The sequence below is a fragment of the Urtica dioica genome, chromosome 9, assembly GCF_054948205.1.
Source record: "Urtica dioica subsp. dioica isolate 48M chromosome 9, U.dioica_male_clone48M_v1_H2, whole genome shotgun sequence".
Classification (NCBI taxonomy): domain Eukaryota; kingdom Viridiplantae; phylum Streptophyta; class Magnoliopsida; order Rosales; family Urticaceae; genus Urtica; species Urtica dioica.
Window position 1 is genome coordinate 18,588,729 of NC_142764.1, and position 20,810 is coordinate 18,609,538.

General features: G+C 36.8%; 3 protein-coding genes across 4 annotated transcripts; 2 read left to right on the forward strand and 1 right to left on the reverse strand.

The window, feature by feature from the left end:
- Nucleotides 1-2,197: 2,197 nt before the first annotated feature.
- On the forward strand, nucleotides 2,198-6,703 carry OPT3 (oligopeptide transporter). Its single transcript, XM_089625155.1, has 6 exons — nucleotides 2,198-2,862; nucleotides 2,968-3,065; nucleotides 4,609-5,178; nucleotides 5,253-5,508; nucleotides 5,601-5,783; nucleotides 5,873-6,703. The coding sequence occupies exons 1-6, from the start codon at nucleotides 2,386-2,388 to the stop codon at nucleotides 6,485-6,487; spliced, it is 2,199 nt and encodes a 732-aa protein (XP_089481281.1). The 5' UTR covers nucleotides 2,198-2,385; the 3' UTR covers nucleotides 6,488-6,703.
- Nucleotides 6,704-6,759: 56 nt separating this feature from the next.
- LOC149385475 (SNF1-related protein kinase regulatory subunit beta-2) lies at nucleotides 6,760-9,224 on the reverse strand. Its single transcript, XM_089625156.1, has 4 exons — nucleotides 8,942-9,224; nucleotides 8,122-8,300; nucleotides 7,887-8,049; nucleotides 6,760-7,520 (listed from the first exon to the last, which is right to left on the reverse strand). The coding sequence occupies exons 1-4, from the start codon at nucleotides 9,128-9,130 to the stop codon at nucleotides 7,197-7,199; spliced, it is 855 nt and encodes a 284-aa protein (XP_089481282.1). The 5' UTR covers nucleotides 9,131-9,224; the 3' UTR covers nucleotides 6,760-7,196.
- Nucleotides 9,225-19,574: 10,350 nt separating this feature from the next.
- On the forward strand, nucleotides 19,575-20,627 carry MTACP3 (mitochondrial acyl carrier protein 3). Of its 2 annotated transcripts, none has more exons than XM_089627312.1 (3): nucleotides 19,575-19,792; nucleotides 19,975-20,218; nucleotides 20,284-20,627. In XM_089627312.1, exons 2-3 carry the CDS (start codon nucleotides 20,018-20,020, stop codon nucleotides 20,464-20,466), a joined length of 384 nt encoding a protein of 127 aa, XP_089483438.1. In that variant the 5' UTR covers nucleotides 19,575-19,792; nucleotides 19,975-20,017; the 3' UTR covers nucleotides 20,467-20,627. The 2 variants fall into 2 exon arrangements, with proteins under 2 accessions (XP_089483438.1, XP_089483437.1); XM_089627311.1 differs by having other exon boundaries at nucleotides 19,576-19,792; nucleotides 20,012-20,218.
- The last annotated feature ends 183 nt before the right edge of the window (nucleotides 20,628-20,810 follow it).

Here is a 20,810-nt window from a genome sequence, read left to right on the forward strand (position 1 = left end):
AGTCGGCGAAGATGAAACCCCACGAGTCTGCAACACCTGTTCAACAGGGACAGAGTGGTTGAGTCAGGACCAAGCGAGGGCGTATCAAGTTAAATATTGATGCATCAATCAAGGAGAACGGTATGGCAATGGGAGGAATCATCAAGAACTCGATGGGGGAAGTGTTAGGCGCCTTTAGTGTGAAGGAGGAGATCGCCTATGATCCATTGGTGGTTGAATGCCTAGCTCTCTGCGACTGTCAAGTAGCAGTGCATGCCGTTGTTTACTCCTCGCCATTGAGATTGATGTGTCATCATTGATATTCGCAGACTCCTTGGCGATAACATAATATGCAGTTTCGTCCACATGGAAGGAAATAAAGCGGTACACTCCCTAGCTAGCAACGCCTTATACTCTTTGGCAAATTCCTTTTGGATTTCTCAATGTCCTTTATGTATTCAAAACATTGTTGTAGAAAAAAACGGCGTAATAAATATATCCAGAAATCTTCTTAATTCATTCCTATGTACACTACATCAATACATTAATCTGATAAAATTGAATCATTTATACAAATCCAAAATGTAACAAAATAAATAAAAACAAATAATTTCAAGTTAATCAGAAAGTGAAAAAATTCTATAAATAATTTTAGAATTTTACCATATTTCGATCGAAGATAGCAAAGGTTATTTTAGCATTTTTAATGAATATCTAAATAAAAGGGTAAAAAATGTTGGACAAGGAATTCTAAAAAAAAAACTATTAATTTTGCCATTAATTAAAAAACCATTTTCTCTCTCTAGAAACACATCTTCTCCCACGCAGATCTAGGGTTTCAAGCTTTTCTTCTAACCCCCCCACCCCCCCCCCCCCCCCCCCCCCCCAAGTGTCTGGTCGCCGCCGCTGGTCTTACTAACGGTGTGCCTCCGACCCGGGGGGAGTTGTACCCGCAATGGGTTTTATTTTTATGGCTCAAATAAATTTTCCCTCTCTTGTTTATACTCTCCGTGCCCGGCCATCTCTCCCGCTTGTCCACTGCCGATTGGCCTTCGCCGGCAAAACTTCTTGGCCACGTTGAGGTCGCTCTTCTCTAGCTTAGGTTTTTTGCAGGTCGCCGTGGTGATGCAGAGCCGCGGATCCTTTTGATGGGTAGACCTAAGATGGTTCCGCTGGTATACCCCGCCACCATCGGAGATATCATCGTGGTGGCTGCCATCCACGAAGACCTGAGCTCTTCTCTGTCCTCGGATCTGGAGCGCTCTGCCTCGAAGTCTCTCTCCGGCCGTCGTCTTCATCGAGTACGAAAGATCCTCGTTGTGGCTTTTTTCTCCTCAGATTGGCGTCTTTTGGCATCGTCGCTGGCCCCGACGATCTGGAAAGTCAGTTGCCGACTTGTCACCTCTGATTCCGCTCTCTTTGGTGGTGATTCGGGCCTGTTTGTTCGCGCCGATCCTGGTTCCACTGTTCGCTTCGGTGAGGGTATTTTTGCTGTCAAATGTAGGCCACCAACACCAACCCTAACTTTTGGCTCTTGGGGGTCGTTTCTGTATGGGGTGGATGGTGATTTGTGGCTTCATGATGGGTTCTGGGGGGTTATTCGTAGATGGTGTGCTTATTTGGTTTTTGTTGTAATTTAGTTTTTAGTTGGCTTGTTAGTATCCTAGACTTTGTTGGTCTGTCCATCATTCTTGGATGGTTTTGGTGTTCTATAGATGTTTTTGACTTCTTTAGGATGGTTAGTTCGAGTCTTATGTTGGTATTTTGGCGGTACATATTCTTGAACGTCTTCCTCTATGACGGGAGGTCCTCGAGCGTTTTGATTCATCCTTTAACCTCGAAGGGTAATTGGAAAGAGCCGTTATTGTGCTCGATTGAGAGTGTGATCAATCTTCCCCTTGTCGGAAGCCCACACATGATGCACGTTCACTTGTTGCTAGTTTTGAATCTCTATCATTTTGGGGATTTTTTCTTCTTTGATAGAAGATATTCGAAATTTGTACTTTTGGGTGATATACCCTCTCTCTAATAGAAGCCTCGAGCTATATTTCAAATATATATATATATATATCTAAAAAAATGTGTAAACATAAGTGATACTACATTATATGAGAAATCATTAACTTTGAGGAATCTTGAGATATGCTTCTTAGGAGATGATTATCTCTAATCTATAAATACATAATTGATATCTTCTACACAATTAGACACCCAAAAAAAAAACAGCAGAACCGTAAAATATTAAACCAATCAAGGGCATTATCGTCCAGTTTTCAACATTAGTCAATAATAATCAATATATAAATACACACACATATAGAAGTCGAACACATACACAGAGTCACTCACTCACTCATTCATTAGTCAGTGAGACACTACCAAGAAACTAAAGCGCACCCAGGGAAAATGTCGACGACGGCGACGGGTTCGTCAGAGGCGGAGAAACCCACGTGTCCAATCGAGGAGGTGGCGCTGGTGGTGCCGGAGACGGACGACCCGTCGACGCCGGTGATGACGTTCAGGGCGTGGGTTCTGGGGCTGAGCTGTTGCATCGTCCTGATATTCCTGAACACGTTCTTCACGTACAGGACTCAGCCTCTGACCATCTCCGCCATCCTCATGCAGATCTCCGTCCTCCCTCTCGGCCGGATCATGGCCGCCACTCTGCCGGAGAGACACTTCGCCGTCTTCGGCCGGAGCTTCACGCTCAACCCCGGTCCCTTCAACATCAAGGAACACGTCATCATCACCATCTTCGCCAACTGCGGCGTCTCGTTCGGCGGCGGCGACGCTTACTCCATCGGAGCCATAACTGTCATGAAGGCCTATTACAAGCAGAGCATCAGCTTCCTTTGTGCTCTTCTCATCGTCTTGACCACTCAGGTTTTGGAATTTGCTTTCTTCATCATAATAATGCTTTATCTCTTGATCTCTGCATGGCTGTTTTGTTTTTGGGTTTTGATTTGTTTGTTTGTTTAATTAATGCAGATTTTGGGATATGGATGGGCTGGGATGCTACGGAGATATCTGGTTGACCCTGTTGAAATGTGGTGGCCAGCCAACCTTGCTCAGGTCTCTTTGTTCAGGTATGACTTTGACTCTTTATTTTCATTGGTGTTCTTTTTAGGAGAAAATGTTTAAAATTTTACAACTTTTCAAACGTGTCATTTGTTCTTAACTTCTTACCTATCAACTTTTAATTAACGAAAAAAAAAGTCTTAAACATGTCATTCTGAAGGGAAATGTAAAAATGGTGAAAAAGGTAAAAAAAAAAAAAAAAATTGTATTTTATTTTTTTTTACCATGAAAATGCTAATAAACCCAAAATTCTGAATTTTTTCCTTTTTACTTAAATATTTATTTTTGTGTTGGTTTCTTTCCGAGAGGAAGAGAAAAAGTGTATGGAGGTTGTGGAACAGTGGGGCAAATAGTTAATAAGTGAAATATTCTTGCTCTACTGTCAAACAAGCGAATACGGTCATTCTTATTCTTGGCTTTATGTGGCCCCACCGGATAGTTACACTCAAACTAACCAGACTTGGAAACACTCACACTAATTTTTATTTGCGAAATTTTATTAAGTGTACTTCAAAATTAACAAAATATCAAAATTAGACCTCGTATTTCAAAAATATCTGAAAATATAATTTTATCCCTATTTCGAATGACATCGTACACATCGGATGACGGAATCGTATGACATCGTACGTCATTGTATGTCACGATGATAAAAAATGTATTTTTGTCCGAAATAAAGACAAAAATTCATTTTTAGATATTTTTAAAATATGAGATCTAATCTTGATATTTTGTTAACTTTCAGATCCACGTAAAAAAAAATTTCTTTAATTTTCTTTTGGTTTCCTTTCTTTTAAGAAACCTTTTTTTTTAAAGAAAAATAAAATTGAAATGCCTAAAATGACTGGAGAGTGAATTTGGACAAATTCATTCCAAACTTTCCAAAGCGAAATTTCAGAAGTTAATTGGGATTGTAACGTTTTAAAAAAAATGTCTATATGTTTCTTGTTAGTAGTTGCGATGATAGTGATTTGTAAACATTCTCTTTTTTTCCAAGTCACTGTGCAATGATCAAAACAGCCTCAAGAAAAAGATGCGACTTTCATACAACTCTTAAAGACAACGCAATTACACAAAGCAATCTTGAAATTCCTTGTCTGACAACGTCATGTCATGAACTGAGTGCACGTTGGAATTTATTCCAATTTTCCATTCCATTAAAGGGACCATACAAGAATGAACATTCTGATGCAACGATAAAGAGATAAAGACCAATTCAAATTTCATTCATTGATTTGCTGATCTTATCTGCACACTAGAAAAATCCTACGACAACAATGGACTAAGAGCAGTGTATACTAAAACTAATTATTACTCAATGCTAGGGTACAAAGTTCAATCCTCACTAATAAAAAAAATTAAAACAAAAACAAACTATATTTAAGATTATTCGTCGCAATTTTCGTGGTTAATTTTATTACATAATCCAACTGGCTAATAGGTACTCCTAAATTTTATGAATTTTTATATTTTTTTTTTAGCTAATTTACCCTCTTAAACTTTGTTGCTCCGCGTCCCTCGTAACAAGCTATCGTTGTGGTCGTCGAACAGAGCTCTACACGAGAAGGAGGACAAAAAGAAAGGAATGACGAGAATGAAATTCTTCTTGATAGCGATGGGAGCGAGCTTCGTGTACTACGTGTTCCCGGGCTACCTGTTCCCGATCCTGACGTTCTTCTCGTGGGTGTGTTGGGCGTACCCGCACAACATCACGGCCCAGCAGGTGGGGTCGGGGTACCACGGGCTGGGGGTCGGGGCATTCACGCTGGACTGGGCCGGAATCTCGGCCTACCACGGAAGCCCATTGGTGTCCCCGTTCTCGTCCATCCTCAACGTGGGAGTCGGGTTCATAATGTTCGTCTACATCATAGTCCCGCTCTGCTACTGGAAGTTCGACACCTTCGACGCCCGAAAGTTCCCCATCTTCTCGAACCAGCTCTTCACCACGACCGGCCACAAGTACGACACCACCAAGGTGTTGACCCCGCAGTTTGACCTCAACATCGACGCCTACGACAGCTACGGGAAGCTCTACCTCAGCCCGCTCTTCGCTCTCTCCATCGGCTCGGGATTCGCGAGGTTCACCGCCACTCTCACTCACGTCGCGCTCTTCCACGGATAGTGAGTTCGCTTTCATCTGTATCTCCAATGCTATCGCGATGATGTATTGACCTTTGTTTTTGTGTGTGTTGTAGTGATATTTGGAAGCAGAGCAGGTCGGCGATGAAGAATGCGAAGGTGGACATACACTCGAAGCTGATGCAGAGCTACAAGAAAGTTCCGGAGTGGTGGTTCATGATATTGCTGATAGGAAGCATTGTGTTGTCTCTGGTGATGTCTTTTGTGTGGAAGGAAGATGTGCAATTGCCATGGTGGGGTATGCTTTTCGCCTTCGCTCTCGCTTGGGTCGTCACTCTCCCGATTGGGGTCATCCAAGCCACCACAAACCAGGTCATAATTCTTCCTTTCGGACTCAAACTCTGCATTTTAAAAAAATAAAAACGGCTCAACTGAATTGTGCTTTTTTTGTTTTCTTCTCTCAGCAACCAGGATACGATATCATCGCGCAGTTCATCATCGGGTACGTTCTGCCGGGAAAGCCCATCGCGAACTTGCTCTTCAAGATCTACGGAAGAATCAGCACCGTCCACGCTCTCTCCTTCCTGTCCGACCTCAAGCTCGGTCACTACATGAAGATCCCGCCGCGCTGCCTGTACACGGCTCAGGTCCCACACTCTCACTCGTCTTAAAATCTACCTTCAGTTCACTTCAAAAAAAAAAAAAAAAAAAACTAAAAGCTGACCCGATGCAACAGCTGGTCGGGACTCTGGTGGCGGGAACGGTGAACCTAGCGGTGGCTTGGTGGATGCTTGAGAACATCGAGAACATATGCGACATCGACAATCTCCACCCAGAAAGCCCGTGGACATGCCCAAAGTACCGAGTCACGTTCGACGCTTCGGTCATATGGGGCCTGATCGGGCCCAGGAGGCTGTTCGGGCCCGGCGGGCTTTACCGGAACCTGGTTTGGCTGTTCCTGGTCGGGGCGGTCCTCCCGGTCCCGGTGTGGGTGCTGAGCAAGATGTTCCCGCAGAAGAAGTGGATATCGCTGATAAACATACCCGTGATATCGTACGGGTTCGCCGGGATGCCTCCGGCGACCCCCACCAACATCGCCAGCTGGCTGGTGACGGGGACGATCTTCAACTACTTTGTGTTCCGCTACCACAAGCGGTGGTGGCAGAAGTACAACTACGTGCTCTCCGCCGCGCTCGACGCCGGGACCGCCTTCATGGCCGTGCTTCTCTTCTTCGCGCTGCGCAACGCTCACCACGACCTCAACTGGTGGGGGACCTCCTTGGACCACTGCCCTCTCGCCACCTGTCCCACCGCTCCCGGGATCAAGGTCGACGGCTGTCCTGTTTTCTGAACATTTTTTTTTTGTTTAATTTTGGATTTTAATCATGTTATTATTGGGTTTGTTCTCTGACGAACAAGGATTATATAGATTTTTCTCCTGGGTGCTAGTGCTTAGAGGGAAGTAATTAGTTGGAGTGTAGTCTATTATTGTAATAATTAATTATTAAATATGTCTGTTTTTAAGAAAGGTAGAAAATAAAGTTGTTGCCGCCTTTCTATTGGTATTCTTTCTGTACGACAGTTTGCAAAGAACGAAATAAAAATATACAATAGTGCAACGAATTTAACAGCTCAAATGTCTAATTCCATTTTTTTGTTCATGTATTCCTCATTTCTGGAAACGCCCTAATAATGTTCACACCTCATACTTACCTTCTACCTTGCCCTTCAGGGCATGAGAAGGCAAACGAGAAGAAAGAAAATTCAAACTTTACAACATGTGTAATCTCTGTCTCTCTCTCTCTCTCTATAGCTCAATGATCATTCTCATCAAATACCCAAAAAACAAAAAACAAAAACAACACAGCTCTATCACTGGTCAAGAAGAAATCGCATTACGTGAAACTCCAACTCCAAATTTCCTCAGTCTCGCATAATAAGCCGTCACAGTTGCTATTTTCTTATAGAAAAAAAAAAAAAAAAAAATCCGAGAATGATATATATATATTTAGCTAGGTGAGGGGGGACAAATAAGAGTCCTAAGCAAGCAGGCAGAGAGGTCATGTGTGCAAGGATTTGTAGAGGACGACGGTGACGTACTTGGCGAGGAAGCGGTGGGTGGAGCCGAGAGCGAGGACGCCGGCTTTGCCCTTGTGCATGTAGAGGTGGTTGAGGACCACGTGCTGGGGCCTCGACGACGGCGCCGGGATCTCCATGTGCGTCGCCGCCGGCACGTTCAGCACCGTCATCTGCAGGTGCGGCGGCACCACCGGCGGCTCCTTCGCAAAGTCCTCCGTCCCCAACGCCACGTTGTTGTAGCTCGACTCCGGCGACTGCGGCGCTTCGAACCCCGATATGCTCTCTATGTCCTCCGGAACATAATCCTGCAACCTCATAAGGTTTTTAGAACCGTCCATTCGGGGGTAATCAAGGCTAAGTCTAGATACCATGGTGGTTAAAGAGCACATATTAATAATTTTCTTGATGAAACTCGGTTCGCTATTTGAAAAGGTGAACCACTACTAAGTTGATAAAATGACTACCTTTCCCCTCCTGATAAAGTTACGAGTCTAACAATGGAGGTACATTCCCTATTAATTTAAAACTTGGTAACATGAAGAGATAACACCTGGAATAACTAATCAATAGTTGAGTGCCTAGCAATGTTCTTAATGTTCAACCATATCCAAAGTGAGAATCGTCGAACAACAGGCCGTTAATGTCAAAGGCCAGGAAGAGAAGAGACTCACCTGCAAGTCTAGAATGTTGTACGAATTTCCAGCGTCGTCCTGTGTGCAGGGAAAGTCCGGGGCGTACCTCCCATGGCCATCGACGATAAATCTGTACTGATACACTCCCGATGGCAGAACCTTCATGATCGTGAAATCTTTGCCCGATCTCTGAAGGGGAACTCTGAAAACGGAAAGCATTAGCCAATCAGATACCAGACCATATCATATATAGTTATTATATGTTTCGACGAACCTTGTCTTCCAATTATCCCATGATCCCTCGACAGCAACGTCCTTGCCTCCATAACTCCACGTGATCATCGTTGGAATTCCTTGTTCACTGGATGTGTCCTCAAACCCCGAACTAGTTTGCATCCACGACGGATTCGGGATGTGAATCTCATCGGGCCTTTGTAGTGGTACTACAGGCATCTGAGGAAAAAAAAAACATAACAAAACTGTGCTATGAGAACATAACCAATACGATCATCAGTCTCGAAAATAGGAACAACAAACCATGAATCGCACGTTACACGAAGTAACCTAATGGTTTCTCAGCCACTTTACATCTAGCTTTGCAGTATATCATATAATGAACCGAGCCCGAAACTCGATTCCCTTTCGTTTGCTCACACTTCAAAAATCAATCAAGAAACTAATTCGCCGAAGCAAAGCTATAATTATACTATACCTAAGTTCCTAATACAGTACCGCAAACAAACACACCAAAAATAATTCCTCTCTGTGAGCTTTAATCAAACGTCTACAGGGCATCAAATCAACAGGCTAAAAGAGAAAGCGGCAAGTAGAACAAAAAAATCCAAACCATATCCAATCTAATCGAATCCAATCCAGATAAGGAAACTCCAAATTTTCATCACAAGCATAAGATCTGAAATTTTCGAACAACACGACTATCGATACAAATTTAGAAACCCAAACACACCGTCGCCAAGAGAAAATCCTTAGCCTAACAGATCGAATTTCAGTCACTGACATCGTTAAACTCGCCAACTAGAAAAGGCGAAAAGAAAAAAAGAAATAGATATATGCAATAAAAAAAAAAAACGTACTTGAGGAGTGAACATGAGAGGAGAGTGGGTAGCCCTAGGGCTATGAGGAGGAGATTGGCCCATCAAATCGGAGGGTCCTCCCGGAGCCACGTGTCCCTGCGCTTCCGGCAAGGTTCCGCCGGCTCCGGCATCTTCCTCCGCCGCGGACGGGCTTCCACTCCCGTCCTCTCTCGCATTCACATTTCCCATTCACAAACCTCCAAAAAAAAGATTAAAAAAAAAAGAAAGAAAAAAAAATAGAGACCCACTTTCGGAATCTTAAATACAATACGGAATAATAAAAATGAATAAATAAATCAATCGAATCAATAGATGAGAGAAATCTGGGACGGAACACGACAAGGAAAGGCTAGTGTAAGAGATGCCAATTATAGAGAGACTCTTTATTTTTTACTGTTTTATTTATTTTCGATTAAAAGTATTATTGTTGTTAACAAGAGATTAATAATATGAGATTTTTAAAAATATTTTTTAATTGTATGTAAAAAAGAAAAAAAAAATTGATTCTCCGATTACTTTGGAAGATCGAATGGTGGCCCGGTGATTGCTTGCTCACGTCATTATTGACGGGGTCCTAAAATAAATAAATTGATTATTAAATATTACTCTAATTTTAATAAAATATTAAATGATGTACCCCTTTCTTTATTGAACAAAGAGTAATACTTTTTAATAAAGAAATAAAGCCATCGGAAGTAAGTGGTACAATTCATATGAATTTAAGAGACTCTTGGACTATATGAATCTGCGTCATAATTGATCCATGTTTATTGATAATAAATTATTCCAAGGCTAAACTTAATCAGTGCCCATACTAAATTGTCAACCTATTTTTGCGCTCACATTTTTTGGGGGTTACAAAAATAATAATGAATATGATTCTTTATATAATTTCAACTTTAGTGTTACATTTTTTATGGATATGCTGAAAAGTTTCTAAAACAGCATTTTATAATGTATGTTTCTCGTACAAATTCAGATTGCAATTTCTCAAAAATAAAAAAAGTATACAAACTACTCAATTGAATTTGAAACTATTAATTAATAGAAGGATCAAAGCTTTCAACATATATATGAGCTCAAGAACAAATTACACAGCATTCCTTGTATATGGTTGATCAAAATATGAATGCGAGAGATTTTCGTGTTTTCAATATTCTTTGTGAATCAACGAATTAAAGAAATCTCATCCTTTTGTAATCTATCGACTCAACAGATTTTCGAAGAATCAATGACTAGTTTTTGTGTGCGAATCAACAGTCATGATTTGTGAGTTATCTCGTATATGCTACATGAGTTGATATCACAACTTAAGACGATCGTGAACCATGATGCCCCGTTACTAGCCCTATCAATGTTAACCCACTAGTTTAAAATTGATGGCAAAGAAGAATAATATATTATGAACCATCGAGTGATGCAATTTACGATGAAAGTGATGAAGAAGAATAATACCCAGAGTTAATCAAGAAGATTATCCCCCATCCACGCAATTAGCGAGGGCGAATTAAAGAAGGAGAGAATGATTGAGATTAGATATTATATGTAATAGAAAATCTTTATACTTTACATCATAAATATTTTTGTACATATAGTCTTAGGATTTCTTAGTTTTACTATATTTTTATAAATCTTTCTTAGTATTTTTTTTATAAATCAACGAGTAAAAAGTTTAAGATGCCCTTAACTTGATATTCGTATTTATCGAATCAACAAGTTTTTTGAAGAATCGTTGACTAGTATTCGTGTGAGAATCATCAGTCATGAATTTTGTCTCATTTTTCTAGCTTCTGCAACATCAACATTTCAAATAACCTTGAATTAAGGTAATATTTTTTTTAATCGAAAATTAAGGTGGTGTTATATAATCTATATGTTATTCTAATTTTGTATATTTTTAAGGATAAATTACATAAATGCCCCCTGAACTTTTGACCATTTAACAACGTGGTCCCTACTTTTATTTTTCTTACAGCGTCGCCCTTAAACTTTCATATTCTTACAAACTTAGTCCTTCCGTCAAATTTTGGGAGTATATTCCGTCTATTTTAACTTGTGTAATAACTTGAATATTTAAAATTACCTATATATCCTTTATTTAATTATTTTATATTTAAAATTAATAAATTAAAATAAAAAAATTTCATTTTTCATTTTGTTTGTTGTCTTTTTTAATACTTTTTTTTATACATTTCCATTATACTTTTTTTTCACGATAATAGAAAATTAATAATAAATAATAATTCATTTTTACAATTCATTTTTATTAAAAATTCATATTTTACATAATTCTTTTTTTTTTTATATAATAAATAATAATTTTTAATAATATTAAATAATTATAAAATCAATATTTTTTTGTTATTTTACAATTTTGTCTCTGTTTAAATAGTCACATGCCAATCACATGAGCAAAAATGGATAGATTGTTGAGAAAAATAGACGGAATGACTAAGTTTGTAAGATTGTCAAAGTTCAAGGGTGACGCTGTAAGAAAAATAAAAGTATAGACCACGTTGTTAAATGATCAAAAGTTCAAGGGGCATTTATGTAATTTATCCTATTTTTAATTAAAAAATAACCATGATCTGAAATCGTAAGGTTCGTTTTTATTTGTAATATTTTGTATGGCTTTTTTTGTTTTTGTTTTTATTTTTTGTATCTTTTTTATTCATTCCATTTTGAAATAAATTTTGAGTTACATGTTTTGATTTTCAAACCAAAAGGTTGAACAAAGCGATTTTAGATACTTTATTTCATTGTGGAAAACGATTTTAATATTTGTAATGTTATTTATATTCAATTCTAATAACCATGCTGTAGTCGATAGACAAGTAGGAAGAAATGATAAAAAAAAAAGTAAAGAAAAGGCTTGCCTTGCAAAAACAAAAAAGTAAAGAAAAGGCTAATGAAATTGTGTAATATCCTTTCAGAAAAAGATATGATCTAATTGAATGTAGTGCTGGTGACTCTATATGATAATTAAATGCTCATCACTAGAGAGCAACAAGTAAAAAATTTCACTGATCGTTGATTATTTTAAAAGGAGTGACGTTGTCAACCAACCATTATCCCACCACCACCCCTCAATTGTCTATATCAAGAAATTGCTAACACAAAGAACCCTAATGTACTTTGTCGTATACGCCAAATCCATTAAATACACAACTAAGGGAGAAAGAGAAAACAAAGAAAATGGCTTTTTAACACACATGGTGAACTTTAAGGTTTCGACAGAATAACATCTGTACTTTAAGGTTTCGACAGATTAATATATGTTTTTACTTTCTATTAGTTCTTATATTTTATAACTTTGACTTTTTTTTCTGCCTAACTTTATAAATTTTTCGATAGAATTAGAAATGTAAAATTATTTTGTGGATATAGCTTTATTGATTTCGTCCACAAATTAACGAAAATCAATCAAAATAATAACCGGCGTCAAATTTTTATAATTTGGAACCGTTATTGCAATAAAAATTAGCTTATATTAAATTTTTTATTTTATTTTTTAGACCTATTAAGTAGTAAAAAAAAATCATGAATGGACTTATTATGTGCAACATATCAAAATGAGAATTTCGTCACATTTTTGAACAAAAATATCCCTCAAAGAACACACACTCTCTCTCTCTCTCTGTTTTTTCCCATCTGATGACCTCCGACAATCTCTGACGACAATAATGAATACACGCGAAACTAATTTTTTTTTACCCTACCATTGAGTAACATAATTAATTTCATTGAAATATATCGGGATAAATTGAATTTAATTGGAATTTATTGGAATGTATTGTAATTAAGGGCAACAACGACTCTTTTTGCAGTCACAACCATCCCAAGGAAATGTTGTTGCCCGAAATTCCGATTAATTCGGATTAAATCCGATTAGTCCTAGTGAAATTCAATTTTTTTTCAATGATATAGTTAAAAATTAAATTTTCCCATTTTCCAGAGATCATTGGAGTTCACCCGAGATCATCGAAAATCGTCGAAGTTATAGGAAGAGTGAGAACCAAGAAAGTTAGTGAGATAGATAAGTGATAGAAAGTGTTTTGAGGAGCATTTTTATCTAAAAATGGGACAAAAGTCTAACCTTTGATATATTTCACATAACAAGTACATTCATTATTTCTTTGCTACTTAATAGGTCTAAAAATGATTTTTTCTAGTTAAATGTCATGGGTGCAAACAAACCTAAAAAAATACAAAATAAATCAACGGTGTTATGATTTTTTTTAGCAATTTGTCAAACATTTCACGTAACAAGTACATTCATGATTTCTTTTGATACTTAATAGGTCTAAAAATGATTTTTCCTAGTTAAATGTCATGGGTGCAAACAAACCTAAAAAATACAAGTAGGTTTTAGCAATTTGTCAAACATTTCAAACCATAATGTCATATTCAGTAGTTGTGAATATCTTATAGGAGTATATTCTAACCAAAAAGTCATATTTATAACATATGTAAAACAAAATTGTGGTTTGGTTCACGAATCAATATGGTTTGGTTCACGAATCAAAGTGGATTGCAAAAATTCGTGCTCTCTTCTATGCAGGTGTAAGTTTATCATCTTTTAGCTTAATGTCTCTGTACTATCATATAATCTTGATTAGTCTGCTTTTTTTTTTTTCTCTCGTACAACAAATATATATATCATGTAATCATGGCCTATAGTATCACTTTTCAAAAAAAGAAAAAAAAATGTAGATGTTATATTTTCTTAAAGACAAACGTTTTCCTTTTCTTTAAGACAAAAACGATGCTTATAATGAACATTTTCATGAGCTCATTTGAGAGTGTTTATCCTCGATGTCTTTTCGCTTACCTTAATGGAAGTCACTTATCCACATTTAAACTGAGACACCTCGTTCACGTAAAATAAAATTAAACTATATTTGTTCTTTTTGTGTTGCGTAGTGAGTGGAACAAAAATTTTCCTTGCCCTTTAAAGAAGCATTCCAAGTGTTCAGGTGAAAGCTATCAACTTTTGGAAATTATGAGTTGTTTTCTCCAACAACATGAGACCAAATAATCACGTTAAGGCGATTCATCGTGTTCTCCAAATTCGATTGGCCCAAAGATTTTTGAATTCCTCAAAACCAAAGTCCAAAAGCAATTGGAGAGATGGAATAATAAGTTACTATCCCATGAGGCCAGATATGCACAACATTTGTGGCTTCGGTGGTTCAAGAAATTGTGTATATTCATTCTCTACATTTTGAGTCTCCATGACAATTTATAATGAGATAGATTTTGTGGACTGGGAACACTAAAACGAGATCCTTCCTCGCTATTATATGAGATATGTGAACCTAACCTATTTGGTGGTTTAGAGATTTAAAGAACGATAGACTTTGTTGATACATGCAAATTATACACATGATTATGAAATAAATGGAATGATTTTGGTGGAAATCAATCCAAATGAGGGAAATATTTTTAGATTTTGAGTGGAGTGCTTTACTATTCTTATAGCTGTAATTATACAGATCTAGGAAGGGCAAAATTGAAACTCTCAAATAGTTTTCCTCTATAAATAGAAGGGAAACTCCACCATTTGCAACAAGAGAAAAACAAGAGAGCGAATAAGAACAAGTCTCGGTCTTTAATACATAAACATAGAGTTCCGATAAAACTCTTTCTAGAAAGAATCGGGTTTCTCCCTCTTGTCTACAAATATTAACCTTTTTATCTCAGATTATACACTAAATTATTGTCTTAGCTTAACCCACCAGACTCGGACAAACAATCACCGCTCATAGGGGACGCCATCATGACCTAAAATAATATGGATTGTACACTGATCACAACGATCAAACATTAACACAAACACATAATAGGTGATGAACAAAAAAAACAGAGCCATGGTCACGGCTGAGTTCCAAAAGTTGGAAAAAATATTTACAGCCCGATTGCTAAATATAAAACCCACAAAAATAAGGAATCTAGGGATTAAATGTTGTAATCTTCAACATATGCATACTAACCTGTTACGTTCTTGATGATCAAAGAAAATAAAGTGAATATGAAGATTCCAAGTGCATATATATTACACACATATATTACTTGAGTATTTTGGAGATCCCTTAAGGCGGTGGGAGAGCTACTGCAACGATCCCACTCCATTACATAAGCTCTTTGTTATATGTCAAACTATATACATATACCTATACAAATAACTTCACAAAGGCGGTGGAAACTACGTTCAAGAAATCTCCTATGTGACCCTTATATACAACTAAGGTCATGTGGGACCCACATATACATGTACATTTGAAGTGTTTTGTTGCCTTTGGAATGGTTATACAATTGAGTTATATCCATACACGATTTTTCAATTATATCAACAATACTAAACATATGTTGATACACACATGGGGCCTATACTACACAAATTAGTGGCTAACAAAAATTATCTTCATATAAGAAGATAATATATGGTCATTCACAAACATTCACCTGATTAATCATTGGGATCAAATTTTCTTAAAATGCCAATAATGCCTCACTCATACAATATTATATGATGTTTACAATTATATACATCATAATTCAGAGTCATGCACACAATTTTTCATGGGCTCATATCGTACACAAATTTTCAATAATTCTCTTTGGCCAAAAACACATTACCAAACATACAGACTTGACCTAAATTCTTAGGCTCGACATCTCGTACAAAAATTGTCAAGCATACAGTCTTGACCTAAATTTTTGGGCTCAACATCTCGCTGAAAAAATTGTCAAACATATAGTCTTGACCTAAATTTTTGGGCTTTACATATTGGTACAAATTGACCAATTAAATGCTTACAAAAAATAATAACAAGAAATTGTCCAAAAAAAAATAATAAAATAACTAACATTTTGTGTTTTAAAATAGAAATTTATAAAATATCGATTTTTCAACACAAAGGGGGACAATGGTTGATACATGCAAATTATACACATGATTATGAAATAAATGGAATGATTTTGGTGGAAATCAATCCAAATGAGGGAAATATTCTTAGATTTGGAGTGGAGTGCTTTACTATTCTTATTATACAGATCTAGAAAGGGCAAAATTGGAACTCACAAATAGTTTTCCTCTATAAATAGAAGGGAAACTCCACCATTTGCAACAACAACAGCCAGAGAAAAACAAGAGAGCGAATAAGAACAAGTCTCGGCCTTGAATACATAAACATAGAGTTCCGATAAAACTCTTTTCTAGAAAAAATCGGTTTCCTCCCTCTTGTCTATAAATATTATCATTTTTATCTCAGATTATAAACTAAATTATTGTCTTAGTTTGACCCACCAAGAACATACTTTAAAGTAGATCTTTAAGATTGAAGATATTCGTTCTCATGTGAAAGCTCTGATGTTCTTCATCAGAGCACACAGTGGATTATGATAGACATGACTCAAATATGTGGATCGATATTCATCTCTCAATAGAGCCTCCTTAGATTCATTGTGAAAAGATGAGTATGTAGGTGAAGCCATCAACAACATGTTTTGGCACTTGACTCGGGTTTGGAAGAGCCTCTTGTTAACCGGGTTTTTGCACTAGAAATTATGACTCAAATTGGGCAAACGCAGCCTTTACTGGAGCCATCATGGGACATGATTGTGTCGGGAGGTACAACTTCGTGTCGTTTCTCCGTCCAGAACTTTTATTTGAAAATATGAACCTGAAAGATTTGGTGTAGAGAGTATGGTGTGCAAGACGTTCTTGAAGGCTTAGATACATGAATAAATGATGAAATATTTCCTTATGGAAAGTCATCCATAATTCTTGTTTATTGTTGAGTTTTTGGAGAGCGAGGTCTTGGGTGGCAAAAATGAACGCATGTACCTTATTTACCTATAAAGACTTCTTTTAGTTCACTGAAGAAAATTTTGCAAAAATAAATAAAGTAGACATAATCATTCACAATAAAGAAAAATATTTTTCTTATGCAACCGTATATTTCGTAGGATGAAGAGAAATTCCAAAAACGATTATAAGTTTATCCCTATTAGATATGAAGTATACAAAAATATAAAGGTACATCTGATCTTTTTCCGTAACTATGTTACCGACTTTCTTTTCAAATCTAATTCCCTATATAGTTGTTAATTGTTTTTATTTCATATATATATATATATATATATATATATATATATATATATATATATATATATGTACGGTGTCGATCATATTCTCAAGTCTCGGAGTGAAGCATAGCCGTTGGATCAGATTAAACTACAAGACGTTTTGGGAGTTGAATGTTGGGTCATCGCCGAGGTAGTTTAAGTGTTACGTAAGTTTTGTAAACGTTTCTCTATGGTTTATAAATAGAGGATCATGAATAAAAGATGGAAAAAAAAATAATTAAGAACACAGGGAAATAGTCTTGTCAAGCTGTCAAGTGGATTCTAAGATATCTAAAAAGGACTTTAGATACTGGAATCATCTACAGAAGATGTTGTGAATAAAATATCAAAGTAGAAGGATTTGTGGATTCAGACTATGCTGGGATTTTCGGCACAAGGAGGTCTTTCACCGGATACGTTTTCACAGTATGTGGTGGAGCTGTGAGCTGAAAGTCAAATCTGCAATCAATAGTGGCCTTATCAACTACAGAGGCTGAGTATATAGCCATAATTGAGGCCATAAAAGAAGTAGTGTAGATGAAGGGTCTTGTAGTTGAGTTGGGAATGTCATATAGTCAAGTCACAATCCATTGTGATAGTCAAAGCGCAATACATCTGTCAAAGCATCAATCAAAGGTCTAAACACATAAATGTGAAGATGAACTTCGTAAGGGACATAATCAACAGTGGAGAATTGAAAATTCAGAAGGTGTCTACAGATGAGAACCGCTCTGATATGTTAACCAAGACAGTCTCAGACAATAAATTTACTCATTGCTTGGAAGTTCTATGAACTGAGAAAAACGAGTCCAATCCACTAGAATTTGAAGAATGAAGGTCAAGGTGGAGAATTTTACGGTGTTGATCATATTCTTAAGTCTCGGAGTGAAGCACAACCGTTGGATCAGATTAAACTAGAAGACGTTTTGGGAGTTGAACGTTGGGTCATCACCGAGGTAGTCTAAGTGACACGTAAGCTGTGTAAACGTCTCTCTCTACGGTTTATAAATAGAGGAGCGTGAATAGAAGATAGAAAAAAAAATCCAGAACACAATTACATTTTCTCATCTCTCTGGAAAACTCTCTAGAAAGAAATCTCATATATGAACCCTAGAATTTGGAGATTTCTGTGGAAGGTTGTAATCAAAGGACTTGATTTGTAATTGGCAAGAAGATAGTGGATTGGAACTCGTTGCTGGACTAGATCATATCGATCGAATTAGGGTAAAATTGTGTCTCTTCAATTTTTCAAGTATTACTTCGTTGTTTAGGTTGATAGATCAGTAGCGTGTTTCGTAAGAGATCTTGTTTGGCAAATTGAATAGGGCAAATACGCTACAATTTATATATATAATATATATATATATATATATATATATATTTTGTTTACGATTTTATTTGACTTTTTTTTTTATATTGTTTAGAGTTTCAATGAGCCTTTTTTTTCCCTTTTTAGAGTTGCATTTAGATAAAGATAAATTCTCTATTTTTTTTTCAATGAGATATTCATAAAAAAAAAGTTTGAAAATCGAGTTATTCTTGAAATTATTATAACTCTCATCATAAATCACCAAACTTTGATTTTTTTTTATTTATTTCTAAGCTAAAAAGACGACTGAATGTGTGTGTGTGTGTGTGTGTGTGTGTGTGTGTGTGTGTGTGTGTGTGTGTGTGTGTGTAATAATAATAATATGAAAAGGAAAAACATATTGATGATGTTAATAAAGCTGGCCATATGGAACCCGGGAAATAGGATCCCCTGGTCTCGTCCCATATTTTGTGGGAAATGAGACTCTCGAAACAGTAAAAAATGGTACCGGGAAATCCCGGAACCATTTTCCACGGTACCGGGAATTCCCGTACCATATTTCGCGGTTCCGGGATTCCCATATTTCTCATATTTATTTTTCATTTTATTTTAATCATGAATGCATTTAAAAATAAATAAAAAGTTCATATATTTTTAATTAAAAAATACAATTTAAAAAATGTGGTACTAAATGGTACTAAACGGGGATCCCAGTTCCGTCTCATTTCCCGGATGGTTCTGGGACAAAAGTCCCGGTACCACATTTCATAATATAATTTTTCTCATTTTTCATATGGTATCGGATATGAATTTCAAATACATTGGCTAAATCTCTCGAGATTTTAAGACTATCATTACTTTTAAAACATGAAATTTTTTGTCTTTTCATGATTTCCGACCTTAAAATCATCAGCAAAAAAATCAAGCTCCGTTCAAAGATTAAGATGAATTAAAATGTTGAACGGACAACATTGATAAAACAATAAACGAACGGCATAAAATTCATATTTTTATGATTAAATTAATTAAAACAATATTTAAAATCATAGTTCACAAGCCGGTACTAAAGAGTAAGACAGCCAAGACCAATAACAAAACATGAGCGGGTGAGTTACACAAATACGTCGTCGTTTAAATATAATAATTTTAACATACTGTTAGACCTTCAATAAAATAGAAATATTTTAGAACAAATTTCCACGACTGTAAAAAGAAAAGCCAAATGAAAAAAAAAAAAAAAAAATTCTTAAATAAAACTGTGAATAACAATTGAATTACCCTTAAATGTATAATTACCCTGAAATCTAGACTATACTCATTCGTATTCTCAACGCCGCATTGCATTTTCATTGAGACATTTCGTCGAACAGATTAGCGTGTATCAGAACAACGACAGCGACAATAGCATTCACGTGAGTTTGCTCTTCACAAATTATTTTGGCTTTATTGTCTCGTCTTTAGTTTCATATTTACTTTCCGTGGTATGTCTCTACGGCCATTCTACTCATACAAATCGGGTTTTACTAGTAAACGTAGTTTCTCCGAAGCTTCTTAGCCCAATGAATACAAACCACAAGTTTCATAAAATTGGCAGATTTCTTTGATTTTTTTTTTTTGGGGGGGGCGTTTAGGCAATCATGCAAAGCATCAAAAACGCAATCCTATGGCATGTGAGGGTTGCGAAGAAGAACACAACTCTAAAACGGCTTATTAGCAACCAAACGTGTTCGTCATCATCAACAAACGACGATGGTGGAAGCGGTGATGATGATGAGATTCAGACGATGAAACGAGTGCTCGGTCTGGTCAAGAAATTCGACAATGTCGATCCCTCAAAGGTGATTCGTCGATCGTAATTATTACTCTCACGCAGTTGTTTGAACGGTGTGATCTGAATTGACAGGTAAGCGAAAAAGCAGATTTCCAGAAGGACTTGAACCTGGACAGCCTTGACAGAGTTGAGCTTGTAATGGCTTTCGAACAAGAGTTTTCCGTCGAAATCCCTGACCAGAACGCCGACAAGCTCAAATGCTGCGCCGATGTCGCCGCTTACATTTCTTCTCTCGCCTCCCACAAATCTCAATAAGCCATTTCAGCTTCTTCTTTTTGTCCACTATCCATGTGACTGTGTTTTTCATGCCATGTTTGAAACAATGCCCATGAATTTCCGGTGAGATTCCGTTCACATTTCTGTTTAACGCCTATGCTAGTTTAAATTTAAATTATATTCTTCTAAAGGAATTGTTTTATTAGCCTTCGCTGTCGATGATATGTAGTGAATAATATAATGATTGGTCTCGTTTATAACTTTTTTAGAACTCATTTTTTTCCCCGCCGGTAATTAACCTTTTATTCTTCTTGAAACTTCTTAACTATTTTCATCGGATGCTTAAATTTTATGTAAAATTAATTCACTGCTGCGTGAAACAT